The sequence below is a fragment of the Ambystoma mexicanum genome, chromosome 2p (assembly GCF_040938575.1).
Source record: "Ambystoma mexicanum isolate Mex_15411 chromosome 2p, UKY_AmexF1_1, whole genome shotgun sequence".
NCBI lineage: Eukaryota > Metazoa > Chordata > Amphibia > Caudata > Ambystomatidae > Ambystoma > Ambystoma mexicanum.
In genome coordinates this window covers 518,294,147-518,321,855 of record NC_090923.1, presented here as the reverse complement: position 1 = coordinate 518,321,855, position 27,709 = coordinate 518,294,147, and the positions used below count along the sequence as shown (strand labels likewise).

At 44.8% G+C, this 27,709-nt stretch overlaps 1 protein-coding gene across 1 annotated transcript in view; it reads right to left on the bottom strand.

Moving 5' to 3' along the window:
• SYN2 (synapsin II) overlaps nucleotides 1-27,709 on the bottom strand; it is a 1,471,271-nt gene that overhangs the window by 683,209 nt on the left and 760,353 nt on the right. The window contains exon 4 of the mRNA XM_069643930.1: nucleotides 1,927-2,083. Coding sequence (XP_069500031.1) covers nucleotides 1,927-2,083 — 157 coding nt within the window. The remainder of the gene's footprint in view (nucleotides 1-1,926; nucleotides 2,084-27,709) is intronic.

Genomic DNA, 27,709 nt, shown 5'->3' with positions numbered 1-27,709 from the left:
ACCTTGTCTTGCAGCTCCACAATTCTGCTTATTCTTGCTGCGACACAGTTTTCCCTTCCCGCTTCATGGGTCCTGGCTTACTAAATTCATGATACTGATGTCCAGCTTCTATATAAGTATAGCCAGCTTCTATGATGACTTAATCTATCTTGCGTTTCAGTGTCTGTACATTTATTGAATGGTTGATTTTCTGCAGCACTTTGTACACAAGTAATCTCTGTATTTAAAAAGTCACCTGATTCTTTACTTCATCATTAGTTTCTTTAGGTTCTAAACATTCTCTTCAGTCAGTATCTCGGAACGTCATGCATACTCTTTATCACGTAACTAGCTTATTTTCTTTGCTCTGTCTCATATTCCTTCAGGGAGTTCCTCCCTTAGGTTATCATCAATTCGGGGATACATTCGGTAGGGTGGTCTCAACGGGTATCTTGTTTCAAACACACACTGTGGTATTGGCACAATGGCTGGTGTCAAACACGGCACGGTCTCATGTCACCAACATATGGGAAGAAGGGGGACAGGATCTCCTGCAGAGGTATACAGCTGCTCCGCTACAGTACCTTCTCCCAAGGCACCACTCCGTTACGTTGTTTCTCACTGGCTCCCTCGTCGGCCAAATACATTCACGCTTTCAGGTCAATGGTCCTCATTCTGAGTAGGGCGCAAAGGGATACCGGGCCCCGTTAAGGGCAAATTGCGGTACCGTTATTAGCTACTTCCCCCTTCCCATTGAGCCCTATGCGGGCTGAAATGGGAATGGGGAATGGTTTGGTGAATGGGGACTTACCGGTCCCGCCAAGGTCGGACTAGACTGGTAAGTCCCCATCTCACCAAACCGGACACGGTACCGGTATGGGAGGTGGTCATGGTGCAAATAGCGCCATGACTACCGCCATACTCGGAATGAGGCCCAATGTCTTTATCCTTCAATGCGTACCCTTGCATGTTAAACTGTAGCCTTGAATAATCACCCGTATCACAAACAGGGCTCTCCCTTTCTTTGAACTCACTGGCTTTGATTGCTTTCGCTTGTCCTTCTGCTTTCAGCTCGTTTATGTCAGGTTCTTGCCCACCTGCCCCTCAGACACTCCCGGGCGGCCTCTCGGCCCAGGGGAGGAAACAAGCAGTTTGCTGACGCATGGAGGACAGGAACTAGTCAGCCCCTCGGCTAACTTCTCTGAAATCTCCTGGCTTCTTGGAGACACGACAACCTCGCCACGCTTCCTCCTGCCTTAATTTGCAGCCTGTCAGCGTCTCAGCGTCCCATTCTCCCTTGCCTGTTTCAAAGTATTTTACAATAGGGAAATCATACTGCAATTCCCTAATTCTTTTTTGAACTTCTCTTTCAGCAATACATCTCTCATGCCTCGCAATTTCCTGCCTATGTTGCACAAGATGAAACACTGGCCAAATAAAACCCCATCACATTTAAGGATTTACAGTGGTTACAAGCCTCATCTAACATCCATGTCAAGGTCTTATAAAGTATGCATTGGTAGCTGGCAGGTCCGGACCAGACAAAACTCCCAAACGTGATTGAACTCAGTAGACCAGACTCTAACACTCTTGCCCAATGTGCGCACCCCGCTAGAGCAGCTGGAGAGTTTCTGCAGTTGTTCTTCACATGTGGATAAAGTGTAATTTTCTTAAATCCATAGAGCAGTGACAGTGATAATGCTGAACATTGCCCGTTTTAATGTCCTACTCCCTGGAAAATGTGCCATGTAACAGCAGATTACACTGTATGCAATTAAGACTTAAGCCTAAATAAGGATATTCAATTACCAAATAAGTTACTTTATGAACCAAGAATCAATCCCCAGGTTTAAAGTGATAGAGATTGTTTGCAAACAAGCTGGTACTAGCATAGAAAATCATGAATTTGCAGCATGGCAAATGAGAAATAGAAATAGTGAGGCTTACCACCCAAGGCTTATCACAGAAGTTGTAGATTGATTCTAAGGAGTTGACACTTGGTATTCCAGCATACTGCATTCCAATAATTAGGTTACGGAAGTCTTCATTCTCTGCCATACTATATGAATGTTGCCGGATCAGCACAAAGTCAGGTCTGAAAGATCTAAGAAAATTTACAAAAACACAAAGGATGTTAATGCGAGGTACTAGGGTACATCGAGAAGCACTTTTCAATTAATATGGAATAATCTATGAAAAAATGAATCCAACTCATTTTATTTTTTGTATCTAGGGCTCTGGAACCATCTGTAACATACCTCCTGGATTATGCGGCAAACGATTGATGGTAGTTTACCTTCAGGATACAATATCATTCTTGTCAAATATTGGGCAATGCAGTGCATTATCCATTTTGGGGAAACTACATATAGTGGAATTTCATTAGTCATTGGCAGGTTTTCTAGCAATACGAGTAACTATTCAAGAACAGTGTAAAATACACCAAAATATTTGGTTGATGGAGAGGCTAAAAAAATGCACATTATTCCGTTATGGTTTCCCGCACCTGGTTGATCTCTATTTATCACTTTCTAATGTCTACCTCTCCTTCCTACAATATTAACGCAACGGGATTTATACCATATTGAGAGTGAATGGAATTCCATGGTGGGGGCAAGTTAAAGCTATTCTTCATTTTGGGTGAAAAGTATGGATTGTATGCATTTCTCTGGTGTTGTACTCCTGCAAATCATTGGCTAATTGGATCTGTATTACTCTGTAGCTCTGCAACTGGTTCATTACAGACGGTAACCTGAACATGTATTGGATTTTAAAGAGTGCAGAAGGCACAGATGATGTCAGAGTGTCAGAGTGTAACACAACTTACATAGCCAGACAACCAGCCAGTAATCTGGCACTGTAATCACGGTCTTGCATGTCATGCAACAAAAATGCTGGCTCAATATTCAAAAGCGAGTGGGTCGGCAGAATAGCTCACCTCGTCTCCATTGAGTTCAATGCGAGGAGGGTGGGTTAAACCTGTGGGTGGCTAGGGGGTGTCACAATTGTGGGCATACAGGAGGGCTATGAATGAAAGCAAACACAGGGGTCAGCGGGATGTCCCCCAAGGGGAAGAAAACAATGGTAGGGATCATGGGGGGGGGGCCTGGGTAAATAGTGTGGGGAGGTGGAAGCATGAATATGGGATTGTGCGCATGTCTGCCCTCGCTATCATGCTTTCAGAACAAGATATTGTAAAATAAGTGTTAGGCTTCTATAATTTTAAATTTTGGGTTTAAACACTTGCTTCTTCATTTATGTGGCTTTTGAGTTTGTAATGATGAATTGTCTTTTTAGCTTTTTGAATATGAATTGGATTGTTTTAATGGTGAAAGGTTTACGTGTATAAAGCAAAGCATAAACAAAAAATATATAGTTTATAATTTCCAAAAACAGAATGCAGTACAAACGCGTACACACAATCGCTCACATGCGTGCTAGGTCGATGCTTTAGTTGTTTTCGACTGCATGCAGCCTCTCTACCAATGCTTTGACATTGCTTTAACAGCTATGTACACAAAGAAATGTGTGGCTTAATAGCACACAAACAGCGCTGTACAGAAAGACTTGGGCTGCGCAGTGTTGTTTCGTGCTGCTTTGCAGATGCCCTGCCGTCGTCGCCCTCTCGCAGATCTGGCCAGGCGCTTGCTGAATGCCTTCTTTGTCCTCGTCGCTTTGTTATGTGCCGGTTGTATCGTGTAAGACTTGGAAATGCTTTGCACACAAATAGCACGAGGACCTACCCCTTGCAGGCATCACAAATGGGATTTTTCCTGAACAAAGAAATGTGGATTGATGCTTGGTGAATCGTCAGTGCTTTTTTCCGAGGGGGACACCTCGCTGAGTACTGCTAACATGTTTGCTTATATATATATATATATATTTATTTACGCAGCACAGAATGACAAGATTCGCTTCTTGAGAGATATTGAAGGAAATGAAATTACTATTTGTTTTAACGTTGTCATTTTTCTTAACATACTTTGAGGAATACTACAAGTAAACGGTATATGGTAAGTTTATGTTTTCTATTCACATGAGAAATAAAAGACAAAAAAAGCTAATGCTCGAAATACACCTTTAAATATGATTAATACACTATCCCAGTGCAACATGTGCAAGTGATAGTGCTGTGTTTGTGTGTGTGTGTGTGTGGATTTATTAGTATGCACAGAAATATGCATATACTACATGAGAACAAACGTGTATTTATAGAAATGAATATGTAAAAGGATTGTGCTTCAGTTCATGCCTGAACAGTATTTGCTCCCCTTTGCAAATCGTTGTGTGGATGGACATCTTGTACTCTGCATGCAATGGCAAATGTGTAGCGTATAGACCACATTGGTAAGCATCAATAAAGCGCCTTGAGTGGATTTAAAACTGTTAAACAATATATAAGGCAATGCCACAGATCCATGTGCAACTGTGAGGAGTTTGGAGCCAAGGCCCCACCCTCATCCTTGGTAAAAGTCCATCATTCCTCAGACATGCCACAATACATAGCAGACACTCTGAAGGTTCCACAAGAGGACCATCAACAAGAGTGCCACAGCAGTCATTGCCACACATGGAGGACTCATAATGGATCCGGTGGACTATTAAGAACATTAACAGAACACCCAACAGTCCAACCACACACACACACACATCAACACCAAAGGAAACAATGCGCATGCATTGTTCGGCTCTGTCATCAATTAACATTTTCTTTGGAATGGACAACATTCAGTGACATAAAGATCCTGTGTCACGTTACTGTATGACAGCATATATTGACCATTGTCAGTGAGATTCACAACACGCTATGGTCGATTAGCACATGGAGATTTTCATTGGCCTCCTATTAGCCAATGAGAATATCTGAAACGGAAAATATCAAAAGCAGTCAGGGAAAAAAAAATGCAATTTCCAGGCAAGACATCTTTCAACAAGACACTGGGCCTCATTACAAGGTTGCCGCCGGTATCCATTTTTTTCCGGCACTCGCGAATGGGCAATTATCAGGTCATGTCGAGTTTGGCTGACCCGGTAATTGCCCATTCGCGGGTGCCGGTAATAAGGGATTCCGCATCCCCATTCGGCCCCATAGGGCTGAACGGGAATGGAGAAGGTGAAGGGGAAGGTGATAGCATTGGTACGTTAATACCGGTATCGGTGCTACAGTCCTGTTCGGCTCGCGGTTGCCGGTACGGCCACCAGGTCAGACCTGGAGGCTGCAAGGGCACCCGCAAGCAGAACTTGTAGTTTGGCGATACGGTAGCAATGGTGCTGGTAGAGCTACCGGTACCGTTGTTGCCTTACTGCCATACTTGTAACGAGGCCAACTTTCTCTCTAGGAGGACCTGTTTTTTTTCACCACAACATCCTACTTAACATATCGAGGAAATCTAACAAATGTGAAAACCTTTTACACTTTCTTATAAAGAAACAGTTTGCTTTTGCACCACCCCAAAGGCATGCTCATACTAAACACACTCAGATTTAACCAATTCTTCAATTGAAATGCTTAACTTATGAAGACAACCTTGTTACTTGTTAATTTCTACTAAATAAAATGACATTTAATTTACTGAGGGTGTCGATGTACTATTAAACTAATGTTTTTTTACTTCACCACCAAAATTCCAAAATATGAATTTGCTACTACCACTATGTGCTGACAACAATAAAGACTTCAGGATGGGTCATTATTGATTTGGATAGTTACTGTTCCAAGAATGATGTACCTCAGCTGTGCCTCGAGCCTAACTTGATGGTCCATCATCATCCTTCTGTAATGACCCCTCCTCCTGTCTATAAGGCTATATTAATCTGACACTTTGGGAGGATGTAGAGGGAACAATAACACAAACTGTCCAGTCCTAAACAGGTTAGGAAGTGAAGTGGGAAAATGGAAAAACAGACTCCCCTATTTCCCCTCTCGCGCCTGGCCTAAAGGTTCACGGCCTAAGCACCCGCCACGAGAAGAGTTTGCCCTTCTACCAGACGACCAGATACCCTGGTACAGGAACATACGGATGTGTCCATCTGCCTGCCCAGCAGCCCGCCCTGCCCATGCCGATGCCTGCGGCATGGATCAACTGGACTAAAACTATATGTCGTTAGAGATGCCATGACGACCTAGCCAACGGATAGCACACCTGTGCCAACATACACACTGGACACTCCCGCACCAATCTACATGAAGAATATACTCAGTGCTATGACGTAGGCGACAGACATACTCACGGACGTGCATCTTTATTATTTTCCATATAGGCTTTCAGAAATGCAGAAACGCAAGACGCATCATGAACTCATCTAAAGAGCTTGCTTACGCTTCTCCTACACTTAGGTGCCGTAATGAGAATTATAACAAAGACACGATACTGGTCATAAGACAATATGAGACTATAACCTAAAGCGCCTGTGCACCAGACGGTTCCACCTATATACTAGGCCTGAGTAGGCCGCAAGCAAGAGCTCTCGTGGACGATTAACAGAACAAGAATCAGGTTGCTGATCCTGCAGAATGAGCCTGGGGAAAGCAGACAGCCAAGGTCGTAATGTTGCAAACCCACAATCCAAAAGCAGACCATCAAGGGCACGATGTTGCAACCTCGCACGCCGCGCACCAACATCAAAGTCGCACCTGCAATCAAACCAGACACACAGTGGAAAAACAATATTAATTGTGCAGAATTCTGCCCCGAACACGGTCCCATCCCACGTGACCAAGCCGAACCTGACGAGATGCCAAACCCAGGAGGAAGGAGGCGTCTGGATCCCTCGTTACAAGACACAGGAAGATACACTTGAAAGGATCAATGGACATCTGCAATGGTGGGAGTAGTCGGCCGTCCAGCTCATGAATAAGTCTTCACATTGTCTGCATGTACCAATAGTGAAACATTGTTGCAAATTGCAGGTACACCGAGAGCTGGGAACAGCGATGGTCCCAGGCTGGGAAGCTCACGGGCGCACCAATCAGAACATGGGGCTCTTATCACTGACGCCATTAACATCAACCAACCATTAGGGGTCTCCATGTAACAATTCTCATGTATCTAATTGTAGGGACAACCCAGATATATCACCTGACTAACCCTCGGCCACTCATATTATTCTCTATACGTATGCTATACTAACCCTACCACTGGAGCAACCAATTAAGAGTGGCGATAGGTTTTTTGTTAATTTTCTAAAGTGACGCAGGTAGCGCGTCATACTACAGTAAAAAGGGCCTGCGAGCCCCACGATTGTGTGTGTGTCAGGTCAGACGCGTATGATCCTTGACCCATCCCTGCCGTTTGTGTTTAATAAACAGCAGAGTCACCTTGCTTCTTGTGCGTGTCTCATACTCTATCTCTTTTGGGATATACGGGAGGAGTTGGGACCTCCCTGCCCGGAGGTCTGCGGACGGCCCGGCCGACCCCGGCAGAATTTCCCCCCGACAAGTTGGAGGCACAGCTGAGATCTGTTTAAGATCGGCATTTTTACTTTTACTTTTCCCAGGGACTCCAGTTGCGAGAAGACCCGGCGGCGCGGCCCCCTCTGCCGTCGCCCCCTTCTGAGGACTACAGGACCGTCGCGGAACTGCGAGAAGACCGGACAGCACAATCCGAATATTGGCCCTCGGGAGCCGGTTGAGAAGTATCCCGTCCGCGGTTGGCGAGTGTCCAGACGTGGTCCAGACGAGGGGAGGTGGCGAGCCGCTTGGAGGGGTGCACGCAGTCGAGCGGCCCCGCATCAGGAGAACTTGGTGAGCATGCCACGCACAACAAACAATGTGAAATTGTGAGGGAAGGGGGAAGAATTAAATACGGGAGGCGGGAGGTGTTGCACAGGTGAACAGCGAAGGTTTGATAGTTTAGTGTTAGAAATAGAATGAATGATAGTTGAACAAGCGCAAGAGCAGTTGGCAACGTAACGCGAGAGAAGGGGGCGGAGTACGAAAACATCACGTGCGGCCGCTCGTAGAAACTGATTGGCCTAGGTCGCGACTACGTGTAAGGGTGTGTTTGTGTGTGTGGTTTCCTACGATTTGGCATTTATTGATCAATGAGTAGATGAGGATCCCTATTGTTCGAGCAAGACACTCGATAGGTAGATGACGTTTCCCTGTAGGCGGTAGCTAGTTAAGTTGCCTAAATACGGAAGATAATTGGCTGGTTAAGCCCTCCTGTCGAGGGGCGTATCACACGCGAGGCGACGCAGCGTGCGCAGTCCGATTATAGTGTTGATTTGATTACCTTGTTCCAGGAGTGACAGGAAGACAGCTGTGGGGTTAACGGGGGTAGATTGCAGGTGTATTCTGGATTTAAAGAGTATATGAAGAACTTACCAGTAGCTCTACGTGATCGGTGACGTCACCAATAGGGTTTTCATAGGATATTGCAAACACGAGGCATCCTCGTTGTGAGAGTGTTGAGGAAGAGAACGGTGGTAAGGGAGTAGAAACGGAGATAAACGGTAAAACGAGTTGATCGAGAAAAGGCGAAGTGGGGAACGTGGCTGCGCACGGAGAACGCCGGCCACGGCAAGTGTAGAAGGGGGAGGAGCACGTGAAAACAGGACGACTGTATAAGCACGTAATAAGGGGTACGCAGCCGCAGGGGGCTACGTGCGCCTCGGCCACAGGGGGCCGTAAGGGTGTTGTATAAAGGAAGAAGGGCAGAGGAAAATGTACAAATGTAACATACTATATTTTTATAATTTCCCTTAAGCAGACTATCGTAAGTCCTCAATCTTACGGGGCCAGGTAACGACATAAGGCTGTATATTGTAAACTACTAAGTGGGATAAACTGACACCAGATTAAGGGAGGGTAGCGAGTGGAGCGCTACTATGTCATACGGAACAGGATCGGGAGGGTGGGGTAACACCCTCACCACGCCACTACAATACATATGCACAACACTGCCACCCCATAGGGAGAAACTGATTAAGTATAGCATAGAATGGACCCAGGGGACGGATAACAAAATGCTAACACCGTGGCCGCCTAACGGTAGCTTCGATCCATATGCCCAACATTCACTATTAAATCATCTGCACAATACATATAAAGGGAAGAAGTTGGCAAACCACATGGAGGTGTTTAACTTATGGAGGATGTTCCAGGGGTCTGACCAGGACCAAATGGAATATTCACTATGGGGGAAATACCAGAAGAAACAGAGATTAAGGAGGAAGAAGAGAATGGGAAACAGGGGTATGAGGACCCAAAGAACACGGGGAACAGAGGTGAGGGAGGAGAAAAGAATAATAAAGCAGATGAAATAAAAAAGGAACCAAGCAATGATATACCCATAGTAGCGGGAATAAAAACAGAGGGAGGGGGGTTGTACCCTTTAAGAGAATTGGGAGAAATAGAAAGAGGACAGTTAAGGGCGGCTGAGGGATACTCGAACCCGGCATACAGCCCTCCACCATATGTAGCTCAAAGGAAAATGCCAGCAGGGGAAGGGAGGACTGGAGAAGACCAGACTGTGGAGATAGGAAATGATGAATGGGTAGCTGCACATATATTATTAAAATTACGAGGTTCATTAACGGGAGAAGAGAGGGAGGTAGTGAAGAAAACAGATGAGGATAATACCAGGGAGAGTGAATTGAGGGGGGAAGAGCTGTTAAGACAAAAGGAAGAGATTTTGGAGGAACGATTAGCAAAACTAAGGGATGAACAGAATGAATTGACCAAGCAGCTTGAGAGGGATGAGAGAGAAAGAGCGAGGAAAAGGAAAGAAGGTAAGAACGAATTGGAAAAAATAAGGGAACGAACTGAGGAGCAAAGGAGAGAAGCTGACAGGGTAAGAGCAGCAGCAGAAAGGGTATCAAGAGTAGTACTGCGGGAAAAGAAAAGGGAAGAAGAAGAAAAAGAAAAAGAAATGGCAATATGGAGGAGGAGGTTACTATCAGAAACAACTAAGAAATACGAAGAAGAGAGGGTGATGGAGAGTATAGTAGAAAAAGAAAGGGCGAAATGGGAGAGGGAGAAAGAGGATGAGAGAATATTAGAACAGATGAGAAGTGACGTGATGGAGGAGTTGAAAAGGAAGAGGGAGGAAAATAATAAGGAGATGGAAGAAAGGTATGAAGGAGAAAGAGGAGATAGGGGAAGAGAGAGTGGAAGATGGGGGAATATATATTATGACACAGAAGTAGCAACAACATCAGCACAAAGGGGAGCGGTTGACAAAAGAGAAAGAGGAGAACTGGACCTAATAGTGGGGAGTGCCGTTTATAAATAGCTTTTGTAGTGAGGAAGAGAGAGTGGAAAGTGAAGGGAGGAAGAGTGAAAGGGAAAGCTTAGATAAACTATACATCACCCGGACCAATATGGACTCACCATGGATCAGTAGGAGAAAGGATGAGATGGAGAGAAGCGAGGGGGGAAAGACAGGAGTAGAGGAAAGACGGGCAAATGAGGACGCAACATCACCATCTCCATCACGCCCTCCATTATCGCACCCTACAGGCTCAACCACCTCACGTTTGTTACGCAAAATAAGACTAGCTCCCTTCACAGACGAACTGACACCCTATACATGGCGGCTTAGAGACCTCCCTAGTCGCAGGCAGGAAAGAGGTGTACACATGCCTACATTAAATACAGAGGAAGATGGAAGAAGGGGAAAAGATGGAGAAGAAAGAGGTATGAGCAGGGGAAATACAAACGAAAGTGTAAATGAGGAAAAAATAGAAGAGGAGGAAGGGTGTGAGGACTCAATATTATGGAACACAAAGGGTGAAACGGAACATAATTTAATGCCACTGCTGGAGAGAGGTGGGGTTAGACCACAGTATGTTCCTTGGAAGCATACCGATAAAGAAAATATCAAATGTAGGCTCCCATCATTAAATGGAGGTGCGGGTAAATGGATATATGAAATGGAAAAACACACCGCAGGACAGAAGCTAGCAGTAGGAGATGTAAAGGGCCTTTTAATATCAATATTAGGGGATAGAGCGGATGACATATGGAAAAGAGCGGGATTTCATGGGGTAACAATAACAAATACATCGCACGATGGGGCACCGTTCGCAAACTGCAGACATGCACTATGGCAGGCATTGAGGGTACAGTACCCAGACACCTCAGATATAGGAGCAATTACATCTCGCAAAATGCATGAGAACGAAGATCCTGTTGATTATATTCAGGAAATCCAAGAGAAGTGGCGCATGGAAACTAGAGAACAATGGGATAAAACACCAGCAATATTTTACCATATACTGGTACAAGGGCTCCCGGAAGGAGTTCAGAAACAACTAAAGAAAGTAGTGGGAATGGAAGCAAAACCATGGCCCGAAATACAACTGACTATAGTGCATCATTGTAGGACATGTCAAGGAAAAATGAAACAAAAGGAAGAGGACAGGAAAACGGAAGAGGCTAAACTAGTACAGAAAAAGCTTACTAAGTACACAATGGAAGGGGCACTAATAACTACACCTCCAACAATGACCCAAAGCCCCACACAAGTAGTGGCTGCACAAGATTCCTCACAAATACCACCTTCACAGATTACGACACAACAGGTGCCGCCACTCCAACCATACACGCCCAACATGGGAGGAGGATACCCAATGCAGGGAGCTGGATATTACAATTATAACAGGGGGAGAGGAGGACTTATGAGGGGGAGAGGGTACGGGTATGGTACCCAACCGCAGGTGGGAGGATTTAGAAATCCCTATCCCACAGGGCAACCAGTATACCAGGACAACACAGGGAGCTTTCCATGGCAGAATAGGGAACCACCGGTGTGTTGGAGCTGTGGACTATTGGGGCACATGTCACGCACGTGTAGAGTTAGACCAGGAACACCATTATGGAGTAATCAGAGACAACCACGACCCGCACAAGTACAGCAAGGTATACCACAACAGCAGATGTTGCCACAAGGAAATGAACAACAACAACAATTAACACAACAACAGCCCCAAACATTGCCACAACAACAGGTAGCGATCACACAACAACCACAAATACCACAAACGCAATTGGGTAGGGTGACGGTTTTGGGACACAACCCTTATACCGGGAATGGCCAGTCGTTGTACCCCCAATAGGACAGCCCACAGACGGCCTTGGTGTGTCCCATCCTGTCAGTAACACCTAATAGTGCGGAGGAACCACGCATAGAGGTAACGATAGGTGACAAAAAATTATCATTCCTTGTTGACACCGGGGCGACCCGGTCTTGCATAAGGGAAGGTAAATTTAAGATGTCAGGTGAGACCATGAACACCCAAGGATTCTCTGGGGCTAGAGGGTTGGTTCCCTTTACTGATAACATTCTCTTATCTATTGGAGATTACGATCTGTCAGTTCCACTTTTATATTATAGTGCTTCACCAGTAAATATACTGGGGAGAGATATAATGAACAGGTTGAATATGACGATCTCCTTTACTGAGGACGGCATAATTTGCTCTACTCTAGGGATTAACGTAGATGGTGAACTGTTCCAGTATGGAACCGACATGGCAATTGCATGGATGCCAGGGATAGAAGGGAAAATATGGAGAAGGCCAGCAGCCTATCTGTTCAGACCAGAAACACCTGTTAATGAACCAGAAGGGAAGGTGGTTTCAATGGATATTGAGAGCATTATTGCAACAACTGATTATATTGCTGTACATGCCCAAGACAAAGAAGGAAGAGCATGGAGGGCAGTGATAGCATTAGCAGAAGGATGTAGGCTCCCCCAGGTGTCAGATGAAGAGCTGTTTTCAGATGACAAGGAGGAAGGTGAAATGGTGTTTATGATGAGTCTGGAAATATGGCTAAGAGTGGCCTACAAACAAGTAGCACAGAAAATTGCAATGGCACTTGAGGCACCCACATGCACCCCGGTCCCTTTCTTTAAGGACGATATGTCAAAGGTACCCAAATCATTGTGGACTACTGGCCCCTATGACGTGGGCTGCATAAAAAGTATAGGGGGAGTAAAAATAAAATTGAAAAAAGGTGCAATACTCCCCAGAGTAAAACAGTACCCACTATCAAAAGAGGCAGATGAGGGCATATATGAAACCATAACGGCCCTTATAAATAATGGTATATTGGTCCCCTCAGAATCACCATGTAATACGGCTGTGTACCCAGTGCGCAAGGCTAAAGGAGGGTCTTGGCGCTTTATACAGGACCTCAGGCCATTGAACAACATAGTAGAAGCGGAATATCCCGTAGCTGCAAACCCGGCCACAATATTGTGTGGCATTCCAGCAGAAGCATCACGGTTTACAGTGATCGATCTTAAAAATGCTTTTTTCTCAATACCATTACACGCAGACTCACAAGATCTGACGAGCTTCACTTACAGAAACGCTAAGTGGAAGCACACCAGATTACTACAAGGGTATTGTGAATCACCTTCAATTTTCAACAGAGTGATACAGATGGATTTGGGTAACATTGAAGTAGAAAGCACGGTGTTGCAGTACGTGGATGACATAATAATTTGCAGTAAAAACGAAAAAACATGCAGAGAGGACTCATTAAAGATGTTGACAATATTGGCTGACAAAGGTTCCAAGGTAGACATGGAAAAGATACAGTACTGTCAGGAACAGGTACTTTACATTGGTCAGCTTATATCCCAACATGGAAGAAAGATCGCACCACAAAGAGCACAAGCTATTTCGGCCACTCCAATGCCACAAACTGTAAGGGAACTGCAGCAGTTCCTGGGGCTCTGCAACTACTGTAGAGCTTGGGTATTTGATTACAGTTCATATATAGGGCCCCTGCTTGAGGCGTTACGGGACGCTAATAAAGGGGAGAACAAATTGGGGTGGACAAGGGAAATGAAAGAAGCTTTTGATGAATTAAAAGATGCAATATCAACTGCTCCGGTGCTGGCATCCCCAGACTATGAGCGGCGATTTTTTATATTTTCACATTGCGACTCTGCAGTAATGAAGGCCGTGTTGGCTCAAAAAACAAGCATGGGCTACAAACCAGTAGCATTTTACAGTGGCCACTTAGATCCTGTAATGTTAGGCCACTTCCCCTGCGAACAAGGTCTCGCCGCAGCCGCTTTTGCGGTGGAGAAAGCATCAACAATAACCATGGGGTGCCCGACTACACTATTTGTGGAACATGCACTTTTTGCAATATTGAATAAACCTAAATCCACCCTAACCACGCAAAGGGCATCAGGTTATGAGATCATTCTATCCAGAGCTGAACTATCAATTGTTAGATGTAGCACGGTCAACCCTGCAAGGTTCCTAGCAGAAGTAATTGAGGAGGGAGGCTATGCCCATGACTGTACTGAAACAACTGAAATGTACTCATGTACTAGAAAAGTTGAGGAAAACGCACTAGAGGGGGGTGAGCTGTTATTTATTGATGGGTCATCAACCATCGATCAGGGTGATGGTGTGAGGAGGACTGGGGCAGCAGTGGTGAAAATGATGGAGGTACCGGTGTGTGTGGCAGTGAAATTTGTACAATTACCACAGCATTACTCCACTCAAGCAGCTGAACTGGTCGCACTGATCTTGGCGTTGAAGGAAAGCTTTGACAAACGAGTGACTATATATTCCGACAGCGCATATGTCACATCAACTGTCCACTCAGGGTTGTCGAAATGGAGAAGAAGAGGGTTTAGGAGAGCTGATGGCACCCCAGTGCAACATGCTCTCTTATTGGCTGAACTGATTGAAGTAATAAATGACCCCCCGGAACTAGCTTTAGTAAAATGTACCGCACACACCAATGGTGAAGATCACGTCTCAAAAGGGAATGCAGCAGCAGACGCACATGCGAAGTATGCTGCATACTTTGGTGAGATATGGAACCCCCCAGAGTCACAGAGAGGGAGAGGGAGGGGAATAGCAAAAGAGATGTTGTTAAGAGAAGGGTACACCCATCTCCCAGCCACACAGATTATGGAGCTACAAGCGGCTGCACCAATGGCCGAAAAGGAAATATGGGTAAAAAGAGGATGTACAATGTCCCCAACTGACGCACTATGGCGCCAGGGTAGCACTTTTGAACACTGCCCTGAGCCAACTACATCATCCAGCCCACACAGGAAAGGAAGTAATTGCAGCACGAATTAGGGAAGACTGGTTCTGCCCCGAGTTAAATTCGCATGTGTCGAATTTTATCAGTAACTGTATCACATGTCAACAGTTTACGGCCGGCCACACTCTAAAGGTGATAAGAGGTACCATACCCCGGCCAGAGGGACCTTTCCGGCATCTCCACATTGACTATGTTGATATGATCAATATATGTCAAGGAAATAGGTATATGATTGTAGTAGTATGCCCATTCTCTAGGTGGATTGAGGCAGGGCCCTGTGCACACCCAGATGCATTTAGAGCAGCCAAGTTCTTAGTGAGGGAGGTCTTCCCCAGGTGGGGAGTGTGCGAGGTGTTAAGGTCAGACAACGGCCCACATTTTGCAAACGAGATGTTTCAGCACATCACATCGCTGCTGAACATTAAACATAAATTTGCATGTGCATACCACCCACAGGCCAACGGTATATGTGAACTCCTGAATGGCCTATTAAAGGAGGCAATTGCAAAGATACAGCAAACAACAAAGAAGAGTTGGTTATATTGTCTTCCATTAGCATTATTTGAGCTGAGGAATAGGCCAGGGTCCGACCACCACCTCACTCCCCATGAGGTGGTTACCGGACGTCAAATGCGCCTTCCCCTAACGCCAACGTCAAGAGCATTTACCGACCATGAAAGTACTGCAAGTGTTCTGGGTGATGAAATGTACCAATATGTGTCTTCTTTGATTACTAGTGTAGTGTTTGTGTCTCAACAGCTCGGGCGCACACGGGGCGGGTCTAATAGAAGCCAACAAGAAGACGCGGATAAAGAACTGGAAAAGGAAGGACTGTGTAAGGTTGCTAAAGGTGACCACGTACTACTTCGCAACTTCAATAGGAGATGGAATGACCCACGCTTTACGGGTCCCCATCTGGTAGAGGAGGTATCAACAAGCGCAGTAAAGTTAAAGGACAAGCGTGCCTGGAACCACCTACACGACGTAAAGATCTACGGACAACAGACCCGCCCCAGCGCCACCGACAGGTCCATTGAGAGAACAGCAACAACATCAACAACAGAAGAAGGAAGTTCTACCACAGCCAGCGGCCCAAGTATTACCATACCCTGTCACTCCCCAGACTCCCCAGAGACAATAATTGAAGAAGAAAGGGGTGATCCCCATCCAGCCCACCCCATGATCACATGCTCAAAGAGTAAAACAACGCCCACCGGTTGAACCCAAACACCCCCTGCCCACCATCCACTGACCCCTGTACCCATCACAGTAGTAACTGTACTAAAGGACATTGCCTCGCACAAATACACATGTAAACATGTGAATGCTCTCTTTTCTTTTCTCTCGCACATGCAGGAACCGCGTATTATTGTATTGCTAAGAAGTAGATAACTAACAAATTCACTGCCCAGGAGTAGATGGTACCCTCAGACGATAACTACCCAGAAGAATTGTCACACCAATTTGTATATGAAATAAAAAGGCCAACGTACCTGAAAAGGAAAAGGGTACGAGTTTACTACACAGCGTTCCTTTTGGCCATAGAATATTCGATGCCCCACCTCCACCCATACTTACCTGCCCTAAGAGATAGATCGCTCAGAATAGCGTGGGAACAGCTCTTCGCCTGGGCACTGAATGACTATTTGATAGGGAGAGCTTAACAACTAACATTAACCAGCATATTAAGAATTTTCAGGCGGGCAACTCTAACATCGCAAGAATTCGTTGCCGGACTGCAGCAAGGTAAGAGCAAAATGCCGGTGAAATTAGCATATGTAATAAAAGTAATAGGGATTTTGATAATCACTGGGTTCGTAGCTGCCTCTGTATGGCAGTACAGCTATGCTACCAATATTATTGCTGTACCCAAACCTAACACACCCCCATCCGCAGCTGCAACAGGTGTTACGTCAGGTGATATTAGCAAAATTGCGCACAAGCAGAATAGAGTACAACGCAGCACATACTCAGATAATAAAGGTATTGACAATTATATACAAGATTCAGCACACGTCTCAAACAACATATGGTATCAACACATGACCCGCATTGGTAAGCAGACAACAGAAGACAGCTGCTACGTTTGCTCATTAATACCATACGCCATGAGCGCTTCTCGAACATTTGTTGCCACAGAAATAGACGAAAAAACGGCACGGTGCATAATATACTTGGCACTGTTCCAAACGAAAGGAAGATTTCAAGGAACAGTGGTGCATATGACGTGGAAAACACGAGACTCATACCCATACGAAAACAACTTCCTCAAGACTTATTTGAGTTACCACAAAAGCAGTTTACATGCTGAAGCATTTAGATACATAACAAGTGGTCCTGCAAAAGGAGAAACAAAGAAAGTAACACTGCTGTATTTATCATGTGATTGGTACGCCACTGAAGTCCCTGGTAAATTAGGATGCTGGGAGAGGCCACTAGTCACGATAACGGGGAAAGTATACTTGGACAACAAATGGGAGATAGGAGTGGTTGGCAGCAACATGATAACAAAAGAAACTATTTCAACTATCGATGCGCACAATCACAGATGTTGGACAACTTGGATCAAATACGTGCCCATGCTCACATGGATAGAAACGGATGAAGACCCGATAACAATACTGCCGTTGACTGTGCCTAAAGTATGCTACCAACATAAAGGAGAGGTGGACGTAGGATATAACACCAATTGTGGAAGCGTGATGGAGTTACCTGAGGGGGGAGCAGGAACAGCAGTGATAATGGACCATTACTGGGCCTGTGGAGAAAAGGCATATCACACGCTGCCCCCTCTGTGGAATGGTGTATGCACGATGGTGCACGTCAATGTACCATCGCTAGTGGTACCCCAGAAGCATGTGAATGTGGCAAACTTTCCCAAAATGGATGAAGGGGACAAGAGAAATAAGAGATCTGCACCGCCTCAGGGGGAGCCAGGGAACAGGACCAACGGCAATGAAACTGTCCTAAACAGACGGAAAAGACAAGGGGAACCTCTGACAGGAAATTACCTATAGGGAAGGTCGGAAACGGCACTCACTTCGATTCCGCCAGAACACAGACTATTCAGCAGAGCAGCAATGTTCTTCTCCTCAATAATACATCCAGGATTGCAGGCTTACGCGAACGCAAAATGGCTCCAGATAACTAGATGGGAACTCATGATGACCATCAATTCTACAGTAAACGGATTCAACGCAATAAAAGAAGAGCTGCGAGCAATAAGGATGGTAGCACTGCAGAACAGATATGTATAGGACCTCCTCACTGCCATGGAAGGAGGAGTTTGCGCAAAGATAGGACAATCATGCTGCACATTCATTCCTGCCAATGATGCTGACAACGGTACACTGACAGAAGCAGTTTCACAACTGGCCCAGTTACACTCCAAAATGGTGGATGAAAGTAAGGGTGTGAAAAAGGATGAGAGCTGGTTTTCGCTATTATGGTCATGGATGCCATCTTGGCTGTCAGATGGACTGAAAATTATAGTTGGCTGTATTATTTTGGCTGGAGCTACCCTGATCATAATAAGATTTTGGAAAGCCCGGAAGGCACGCACCACTGATGAGTTGCTTGAAATGGTCGGTATGCATCCACTGATGCCAGCAGATGACGGCCAACACACAGGCATAATAATACAAGAGAGAGAGAAATTGCGCAACCAGATCATCACCAACCATCTGGACCCACCATCGGTGAAGGTCGAGAACCCAAGAAACCCCAGGAGTTACATAGGGAAATGGGTATACTGTACTCCTGGAGGAGCCTGTGAGTATATGTATTGGTCATTTGAAGATCATGTTAACCATTACGGACATTTAGGAGGAATAACTAAAGTGTGGAGAGTAAGAGGAGATAACGAAAAGGATACGTTTGTGGTCGACAAGTCGACCAGAGGGGAGACTGAAGTGGGAAAATGGAAAAACAGACTCCCTATTTCCCCTCTTGCGCCTGGCCTAAAGGTTCACGGCCTAAGCACCCGCCACAAGAAGAGTTTGCCCATCTACCAGATGACCAGATACCCTGCTACAGGAACATACGGATGTGTCCATCTGCCTGCCCAGCAGCCCGCCCTGCCCATGCCGATGCCTGCGGCATGGATCAACTGGACTAAAACTATACGTCGTTAGAGATGCCATGACGACCTAGCCAACGGATAGCACACCTGTGCCAACATACACACTGGACACTCCCGCACCAATCTACATGAAGAATATACTCAGTGCTATGACGTAGGCGACAGACATACTCACGGACGTGCATCTTTATTATTTTCCATATAGGCTTTCAGAAATGCAGAAACGCAAGACGCATCATGAACTCATCTAAAGAGCTTGCTTACGCTTCTCCTAGACTCAGGTGCCGTAATGAGAATTATAACAAAGACACGATACTGGTCATAAGACAATATGAGACTATAACCTAAAGCGCCTGTGCACCAGACGGTTCCACCTATATACTAGGCCTGAGTAGGCCGCAAGCAAGAGCTCTCGTGGACGATTAACAGAACAAGAATCAGGTTGCTGATCCTGCAGAATGAGCCTGGGGAAAGCAGACAGCCAAGGTCGTAATGTTGCAAACCCACAATCCAAAAGCAGACCATCAAGGGCACGATGTTGCAACCTCGCACGCCGCGCACCAACATCAAAGTCGCACCTGCAATCAAACCAGACACACAGTGGAAAAACAATATTAATTGTGCAGAATTCTGCCCCGAACACGGTCCCATCCCACGTGACCAAGCCGAACCTGACGAGATGCCAAACCCAGGAGGAAGGAGGCGTCTGGATCCCTCGTTACAAGACACAGGAAGATACACTTGAAAGGATCAATGGACATCTGCAACGGTGGGAGTAGTCGGCCGTCCAGCTCATGAATAAGTCTTCACATTGTCTGCATGTACCAATAGTGAAACATTGTTGCAAATTGCAGGTACACCGAGAGCTGGGAACAGCGATGGTCCCAGGCTGGGAAGCTCACGGGCGCACCAATCAGAACATGGGGCTCTTATCACTGACGCCATTAACATCAACCAACCATTAGGGGTCTCCATGTAACAATTCTCATGTATCTAATTGTAGGGACAACCCAGATATATCACCTGACTAACCCTCGGCCACTCATATTATTCTCTATACGTATGCTATACTAACCCTACCACTGGAGCAACCAATTAAGAGTGGCGATAGGTTTTTTGTTAATTTTCTAAAGTGACGCAGGTAGCGCGTCATACTACAGTAAAAAGGTCCTGCGAGCCCCACGATTGTGTGTGTGTCAGGTCAGACGCGTATGATCCTTGACCCATCCCTGCCGTTTGTGTTTAATAAACAGCAGAGTCACCTTGCTTCTTGTGCGTGTCTCATACTCTATCTCTTTTGGGATATACGGGAGGAGTTGGGGCCTCCCTGCCCGGAGGTCTGCAGACGGCCCGGCCGACCTCGGCAGAATTTCCCCCCGACAGAAGTATGCACTGTGACTATGTTTTAGCTTACTTTATTTATTTATGTGTATGGCGCTCCAAGCCCGTAGGCATCTGGGCGCATTTTCTTGCATAGAATGTTACAGACGGTACAGTGACATGCATACAGTTAGCATTGATTACAAAGGTACATTTGAGTGTGCAATGAGAGCAGAAATGTACAGAATATACATAGTTACAAGGGTACATTCTGTGTAGATTGCAAGGAATACATTAGAGTGTGTGGGAGAAGCAAGTAATTTACATAGGTAACATAGGTCAGTTCTTGTGCATTACAGAATAAATATATAACTGAGATAGCGCATATTTACAATATTTACAGTCAGAGCATAGGGCATGTCTCTAGGATTCTTGGGCAAGGAGCCAGGATTTGGTGTTTCCTAAATGGATGGTAGGCAAGTTCAGTTCTTTGCGCTAGAGGTAGAGTGTTCCATACTTTTGCTGCGAGGACAGGGAAACTACTCCCTCCTGCCTTTTGTAGCTTGAAATAGGGAACTTTGAGGCAATGCGCTTGTACTGCTCTCAGAGGGCGATTTGAGATATTACGTGTGAAGTTTTTAGTCAGGTATCTGGGTGCTAGATTGGCAAGATATTTTTGGGTAATCGAGAGGGTTTTGAAGGTGCTTCTTTGACTGATAGCCAATTCAGGTTCCATCTAATCTCAGATATATGTTGAGATCTCGGAATATTCAGCGCTGCCCTAATGCCATTATTTTATAGCACCTGCATCTTTCTCAAATTTTGTTGACTAGTTCCAAGGTACAGGGCGTTACAGTAATCTAACTTGGAGAGTACTAGCGCTCTAGCTATGGAAATGCAGTTAAGTGTAGAAAGATACGGTAGAGGAGGCTGATGCGTTGACCTGTCTTGATAGGTTTAGCGAGGAGTCAATGCAGATGCCAAGAGTTTGCACATCTTTGAACACATTGATAGAGTTACCATCAATATTAAATGCGTCAAAATGTTTGTCAAGTTTGTTTAGTTTGAGCTTGAAGCCCAAGAGGAGAAACTCTGTCTTCTTGTCATTGAGACAAAGTCTGTTTGGCCATCCAAGCTTGGATGATACTGTAAACCAGAATGCAGAATTCAGACAATGGCAGTGATTGAAGCCATACATCAACAACATGTGTTGAAATATACAGTCAAGAACCATGTAACAAGCTTGGTATTCATGTTCTGCGTTGATACTGCCATTGATTGGTTTGTTGATATGACCACGACTATCATTCACTCTGCACCAGATAATTTCAAAGAAATTATTTGAAAGAAAATGCACTAACACATCCTTTGTTTATGACAGGAATGTGACAACACACACAAAGCAATGGATACACAGGCCTGCAGAGACATCTGTGGATTGTATCATGGAATATGGTCTGAGAAGGGTGACCACCCACATAAAATCTCATGTAAGACATGAGTGTGTGGTTAATGTATTGCAACTGTCTAGTACGTAATATATTGTCAACACAGTCTCTAGGTTCAGTGAATGCACATGGATGCCTACTGAAACAGCAAGTTATTCAATGAGCAAACCGTACATGTTTCAGGGTTCATTTCCAGCCCAACACTACAGATGCCATGCCAATAGCTTTGAAATTGTATCTAGAGTTTACAGCCAAATGATGATCCCCAGATTGTAGAGGGCATGATTGAACACTAGGGCCAGTTTATTTCGTGAGAAAGGAGGGGGCAGAACATGATGAACACCACACAATTTATTTATAAAGATATTACACCACCAAAAGGCAGGCAGGCAGTGGAAGGTTATTTTTAGTCAAGGACTGTTTTCACTTCACCTGTTACTTGTTAGTATGGCTGCTCCACATGGTAAAGCTATCAGAATTTGAGCAAGAAAGTGACAGACTGACCTGAGGGCCCCCAGAGATACTAATACACAATTTGATATGGGAATAAACCAATGCCATAATAGCAGTGTTGTTAAGCTAGCTTTAAAGAAGTGGATGGATGTGTCCAAACACTGGAAAAGCGCTCCATTACCATGTTTGCAATGTGGTCATGTTGGCATCCTTCATGATGCCGAGTTGTTTTGCTTTGATGGTGGAAAGTGCATTTTTCTCCACAATTTGAATGTCTTACATGTTTCTTGTGTCTATTTGACAGCCTTTGTTTAATTTCCATTGAGCTTAAATGTGTATAACAGCACACAGTAACCGCACTTAAACTGTGTCTGCTTACCAGAGATATTTCTGGATCTTCGGAGGCTGTGCTGTTATACACATGACAAATCAAGATGCAGAGGGTTTCCCTTGCTACTCTGCCTACCTGATATTTTTAGATCGGTCATTTGTACAAGAGCACACAGCAACCTCACTTAAACTGTGTCTGCTTACCAGAAATATGTGTGGCTCTCTCCCACACACAACCTTCCTTCACTCGCCTCCGAAGAACAGGCCCAGTCAGCATGAGCTGTCCCCATAATCTTGGTGTCTGGGATGCACGGCGAAACTCCCAAGCCAGTACCAGTGACACCAAGAACATCTATCTCCAGAGCCCAGCTAACACAAACTAACTTCCCTCTGCCAGTTTTCCCCTTAGCAGACGTCTGCACCTACCCACTTTACCTAATTGATATATCTGCAGACACTTTCCTCCAATCAGGTTGAAAGGCAGCATCACCTTTCACATTTACAAAATAGAATCTTTGCTCAGTGAGCAACTGTTTCAATTATTATTTCCTTTCGTGCATACTTTCTGCTTTCTGCAAACACAGAAAGAGAAAGAAGAAAAAAAAAATGCCAGTGCACATTTGAAAAAACGAATTTCAAAATATGTATTTTCACCTCATTTTGTGCATGGGACTACATTATAATGTTAAGAAGTTAGCATTAGTGATTAGTAATTGTTAATTAAGTCAGTCAGTTATATAAATAATGTTCAATAATGTAGTCCTCTATGTCTGCGACCCCAGCTGTCATACAGGCGCCGACTGCCATGGAGTCAGATCCCATACTGATGGAAATCACCAAGATGTAGCAACTGATGGCATGCATAGAGGAAGGGTTTGCTCAGGTACATAGTAAACTGGATGACATGACTAGCACCATAGATTCTATTAAGACACATATGGATAGGACGGATCAATGAGAGTGGGGATGGTGGAAGATGATGCGTTGACAGAGCAGAACTTATTACGCTCTCCAGGTGAGTGCTTCAGGTGGAAAAGAAAAATGATGACCCGGAATCGAGATCCTGGCATATTAATGTCTGCATTATCGGTTTCCCGAGAGCAACACCAAATCCTCCCTAGAATAAACGATTATGACAACCCTGCTACCGCTTCTGCACGACCCGACACTGTCACCCCAATTCACCATTGAACGTGCACATAGATCCTTGGCCCCCAACCTGAAACCTGGAGTGCCTTCACGTCCAATCATTGCTCGTCTTCTAAGCTACCGGAATGGAGATGCTATTCTCTGTGCGGAGGGGACCTAATGCTAGGTCTGAGCAGAAACCACATTTATCCGGCCTTCTACGTTGCAGTACAGCAGGAGAGAAAATTCTTTTTAGCATTGAAAAAACTACTACGGGACGGCATTTAAATATGCCATGCTACTCCCTGCCAAGCTACACGTGGAGTGGAAAAACAAAACTTACTTTTTCACTCTACCTGACAAAGCAATGAAGTTCCTAGACAGGGTTTTGCCAGCACCCTGAATCCTGACTATACCAGCCGATGGAAATATTCACGTAGCAAGGAAAATACTCTTGATGCTTATCTACCCAGAGAGACCCCTCTACACTACCTGCTAGTTAGTCCCTGGCAACTTTTCTATTACTTCCTGTGTTGAAGGGTACAGAGATTGCATATGCTTCTACACAGAGGTGACCTGTGTCACATAACTCTCTGGATGGGCGAAGATCTAAAGGACGCTCACAGATATATATCCTTTTTTCATGTAACTCAGTCTAGGAACTGCAGGGGTTGGTCTGTGCACCAGCCCCCCCATGCAATGTTGTGCTGTAATACAGGGTTTGTTGTTTTTTTTTGTTATGTTGTTGGAGGGAAATCATCACCCAGGTTTGGAGAGGGATGCGGGAGAGGGTCAGGATTGAGGGTTTAAAAGAGATAAAATCACACTTGACATGGATTGGGGTAATGATCAACAAAATGGCGGGGTCCGTAAAGGAACCAAATTTGAGGGCAGATGGTGAAGGGTTCAAGGGGAGATGCAGAATATTACTGTTTGCGTCAGGTTGGGTGACGTAACATGCCTCAGATGGAATGTACGCGGTCTTTGGAATCTCATTAAGAGATGCAAGATACACCTCTATGTAGATAGACACAAGGCCAATATCTTTGCACTCTCTGCGATATGTGAGGGGTTTCCAAGCAATGGTGAGGGAATCGATTCTACACATTATATTCCACCCATTACAGGGGGGTCATCATCCTGGTGCACAAGTCCCTCTTGTTTCAGCGACAACATGTTGATATTGATCCTCCTGGGAGATATGTTATGGAATACGGATTCCAGGCTGGGAGGGAGATACTACTAATGAACGTCTGTGGCTGCAATGTGGATGACCCCCAGTTTTACGCTGATGTTATCGATAAGGTCGCTCAGTAACCAAAGGTCCCAATTCTGTAGGGGGTTGACTTCAACATGATCCTTGATCTGCTCCTGGACAGATCCACATGCTCCCAGAGGCCCCTGATGCTTGCAGCCCACATGATTAATAAAGGTATGCACTCTCTTGGTATGGTAGATGCCTGGAAGGTGATGCATGGTAATGATCACACCTATTCAAACTATTTGTCAGTCCATGACAACTCCTCCTGCATTGACATTTGCTCATTACTGATGTGTTGATGGGGGTGTCAAGAAATCCTACCCCAGAACCTACTCTGACCACTCCCTGACCACTCCACGACTTGCATATGCCTGACAGCAGCCGCACTCCCCAGACCCCGGAATAACTGGCGTTTTAAATCACAGGCACTGCTAGATGTGGCTTTTGTATCCACTATGCATGATCACATAGAATACTTTTTCGCAATCAATGCAGGCTTGGTGCTTTTGACCAGCACACTCTGGGAATACTTCAAAGTATATATATGCAGGATTGTGTTATCCACGGAGATTGGAGTCCTTTAGACAATTCGGGGAGACATAGAGAAATTGGAGAGTAGGCTGAGAGAGCTCGAGCGCTGGCTGACAGATGATCCCCCAACAGCCACTCTAGCCCAAATTAAAGAGTCACTTGACACCATTAGAGAACTCCCTAATTAGTACTGAAATGAAAATATTCATGAACATACAGGCCACACGATTTATGCCATTTATGTCACACATTGTTGATCCGGATCATTGGGGGTTTATCCCCAGGAGGTCCACAGCACTTAATCTGCGGTGTCTCTTTAATGTATTAGCCCAGATAGACCCTGACACCCAAGTGGTAGCCTCCACATTAGATGTCCAAAAAGGATTTGGCTCGGTGTCCTGGAGATTAATGTATACAGTCTTACAAATACAGGTTTGGTTCGGGTTTTCACACTTCCCTGTGCGTTTTATATACATCCCCAGTTGCCATAGTCAACACCAACGGATTACTGTCCCTGCGCTTTGCCATAGAAAGAGGCACATGACAGGGCTGGCCACTGTCGTCTCATATATTTGCAATTGTCATTGAATCCTTTAGTCCTCATACAGCATAAAAATGAACACTGAGGGATCAGGATGGCCGGAAATCATTTCTCTCTACAGCGATGATGCACTGTTATACAGACCTTTCACACAACTAATGCCCATTATTGCCAATGTCACAGACTTCGGCAAACTATCGGGCCTCCCAGGCAACTGCATGAAATCGGAACTCTTTCCCCTCAGAGATCCCACTACTACTCCACACGATTTACAGGGATTTACATGGGCTCCTTCGAGCATTCAATATCTGGGAGTAGCGATTGCTAGACACAGTCCTGAATTATACGAACACAATTACATGGTGTATATGACAAAACTGTGGGGGAAATTACAGAGCTGGTCCCGCCTGCCCATCACCACTTCCGGCAAGATAGCACTTCTTAAAATGACTGTGCTTCCCAAGTTACTGTACCTATCCCTTAACATACCACTATGGCATGGCCAAACCTTCTTTCAGGAATTAGAATCCGATATATGTAAATATGTGTGGCACTCCAGGGCAGTGTGCCTTAAGTGGAGCACACTAGCAAAACCATATGTCAAGTGTGTTAATAAAGAAAATATATATATATATATACACACATAATTCCACATGCTACTGTATATTTGTGTCAAATCTGTTTATGAACAAATGCAGATATCAATGTTTTTGTCTACCTCAAGAAGTGTGTTTGTGTAAATGTTGAGCTTTATTTGGGAGTTTGGAGATCCCAGAGTGTCCACCTGTGTCTTGGACAGGGTTCAGGAAAAATGCAGGCCTGATTTTAGATCATGAAACTAGTCCAAAAATGTGGAAACCCTACTATAGTTTTGGCTCTGGCAGGGCCTAAAGTTCTGGTCCTCTCTATGAAGCTGATAGTATTGAATGCATCATAACAGCACTGAACACAGTTGTCAAAATACCTTGCTGCAGCTAAATTAGTTGACACAGAAACAGTACTTCAAGCACTGTATGTAGAAGGAAATTGTGATGGCTCATGCAACACAGTTATGGTACATTTCTGAAAGAATGCATGTATGCATTTGTCTGAAACATGCTTTAGGTGATGTGTAATAATAACAAAAATATATATGCTTTAAACAGCTGCATTTATATTGGTTCTTGTTTCAGGGAAAATATTGTGTGCTTGATTCCTCTTTACATTGTGGGTCTCTGTATTTGTTTTTTACATTTATGTATATATAGTGTGAGCCTAGCTAGGAAGTAACAAAGTGCTTTATAATTCATTTGGGGTTAACAGAGATCAGTTTAAGATGAGATTACTGGTTTTATTAGTTTAGATATCCCAAACTACATAGGTGATATGGACCTAGGAGTGGCAGAGCCATTCCCCACTATAATATCAAAGTATTACTTTTGACATGTATCACCACCTAGTGACATCACTTCCCAGTTTCCTCAAACTCAGGGAATTAGCAGGGAAATGATTCTAGGGGACAAATCAAATTACATTTAGCAGTATGTTCATAATTACTCTGAAATACCTTTTGAGTCTTTGGGCCTCATTACGACCCAGGCGCTCAGTGGTTAACGGTGCCGTAAACCAC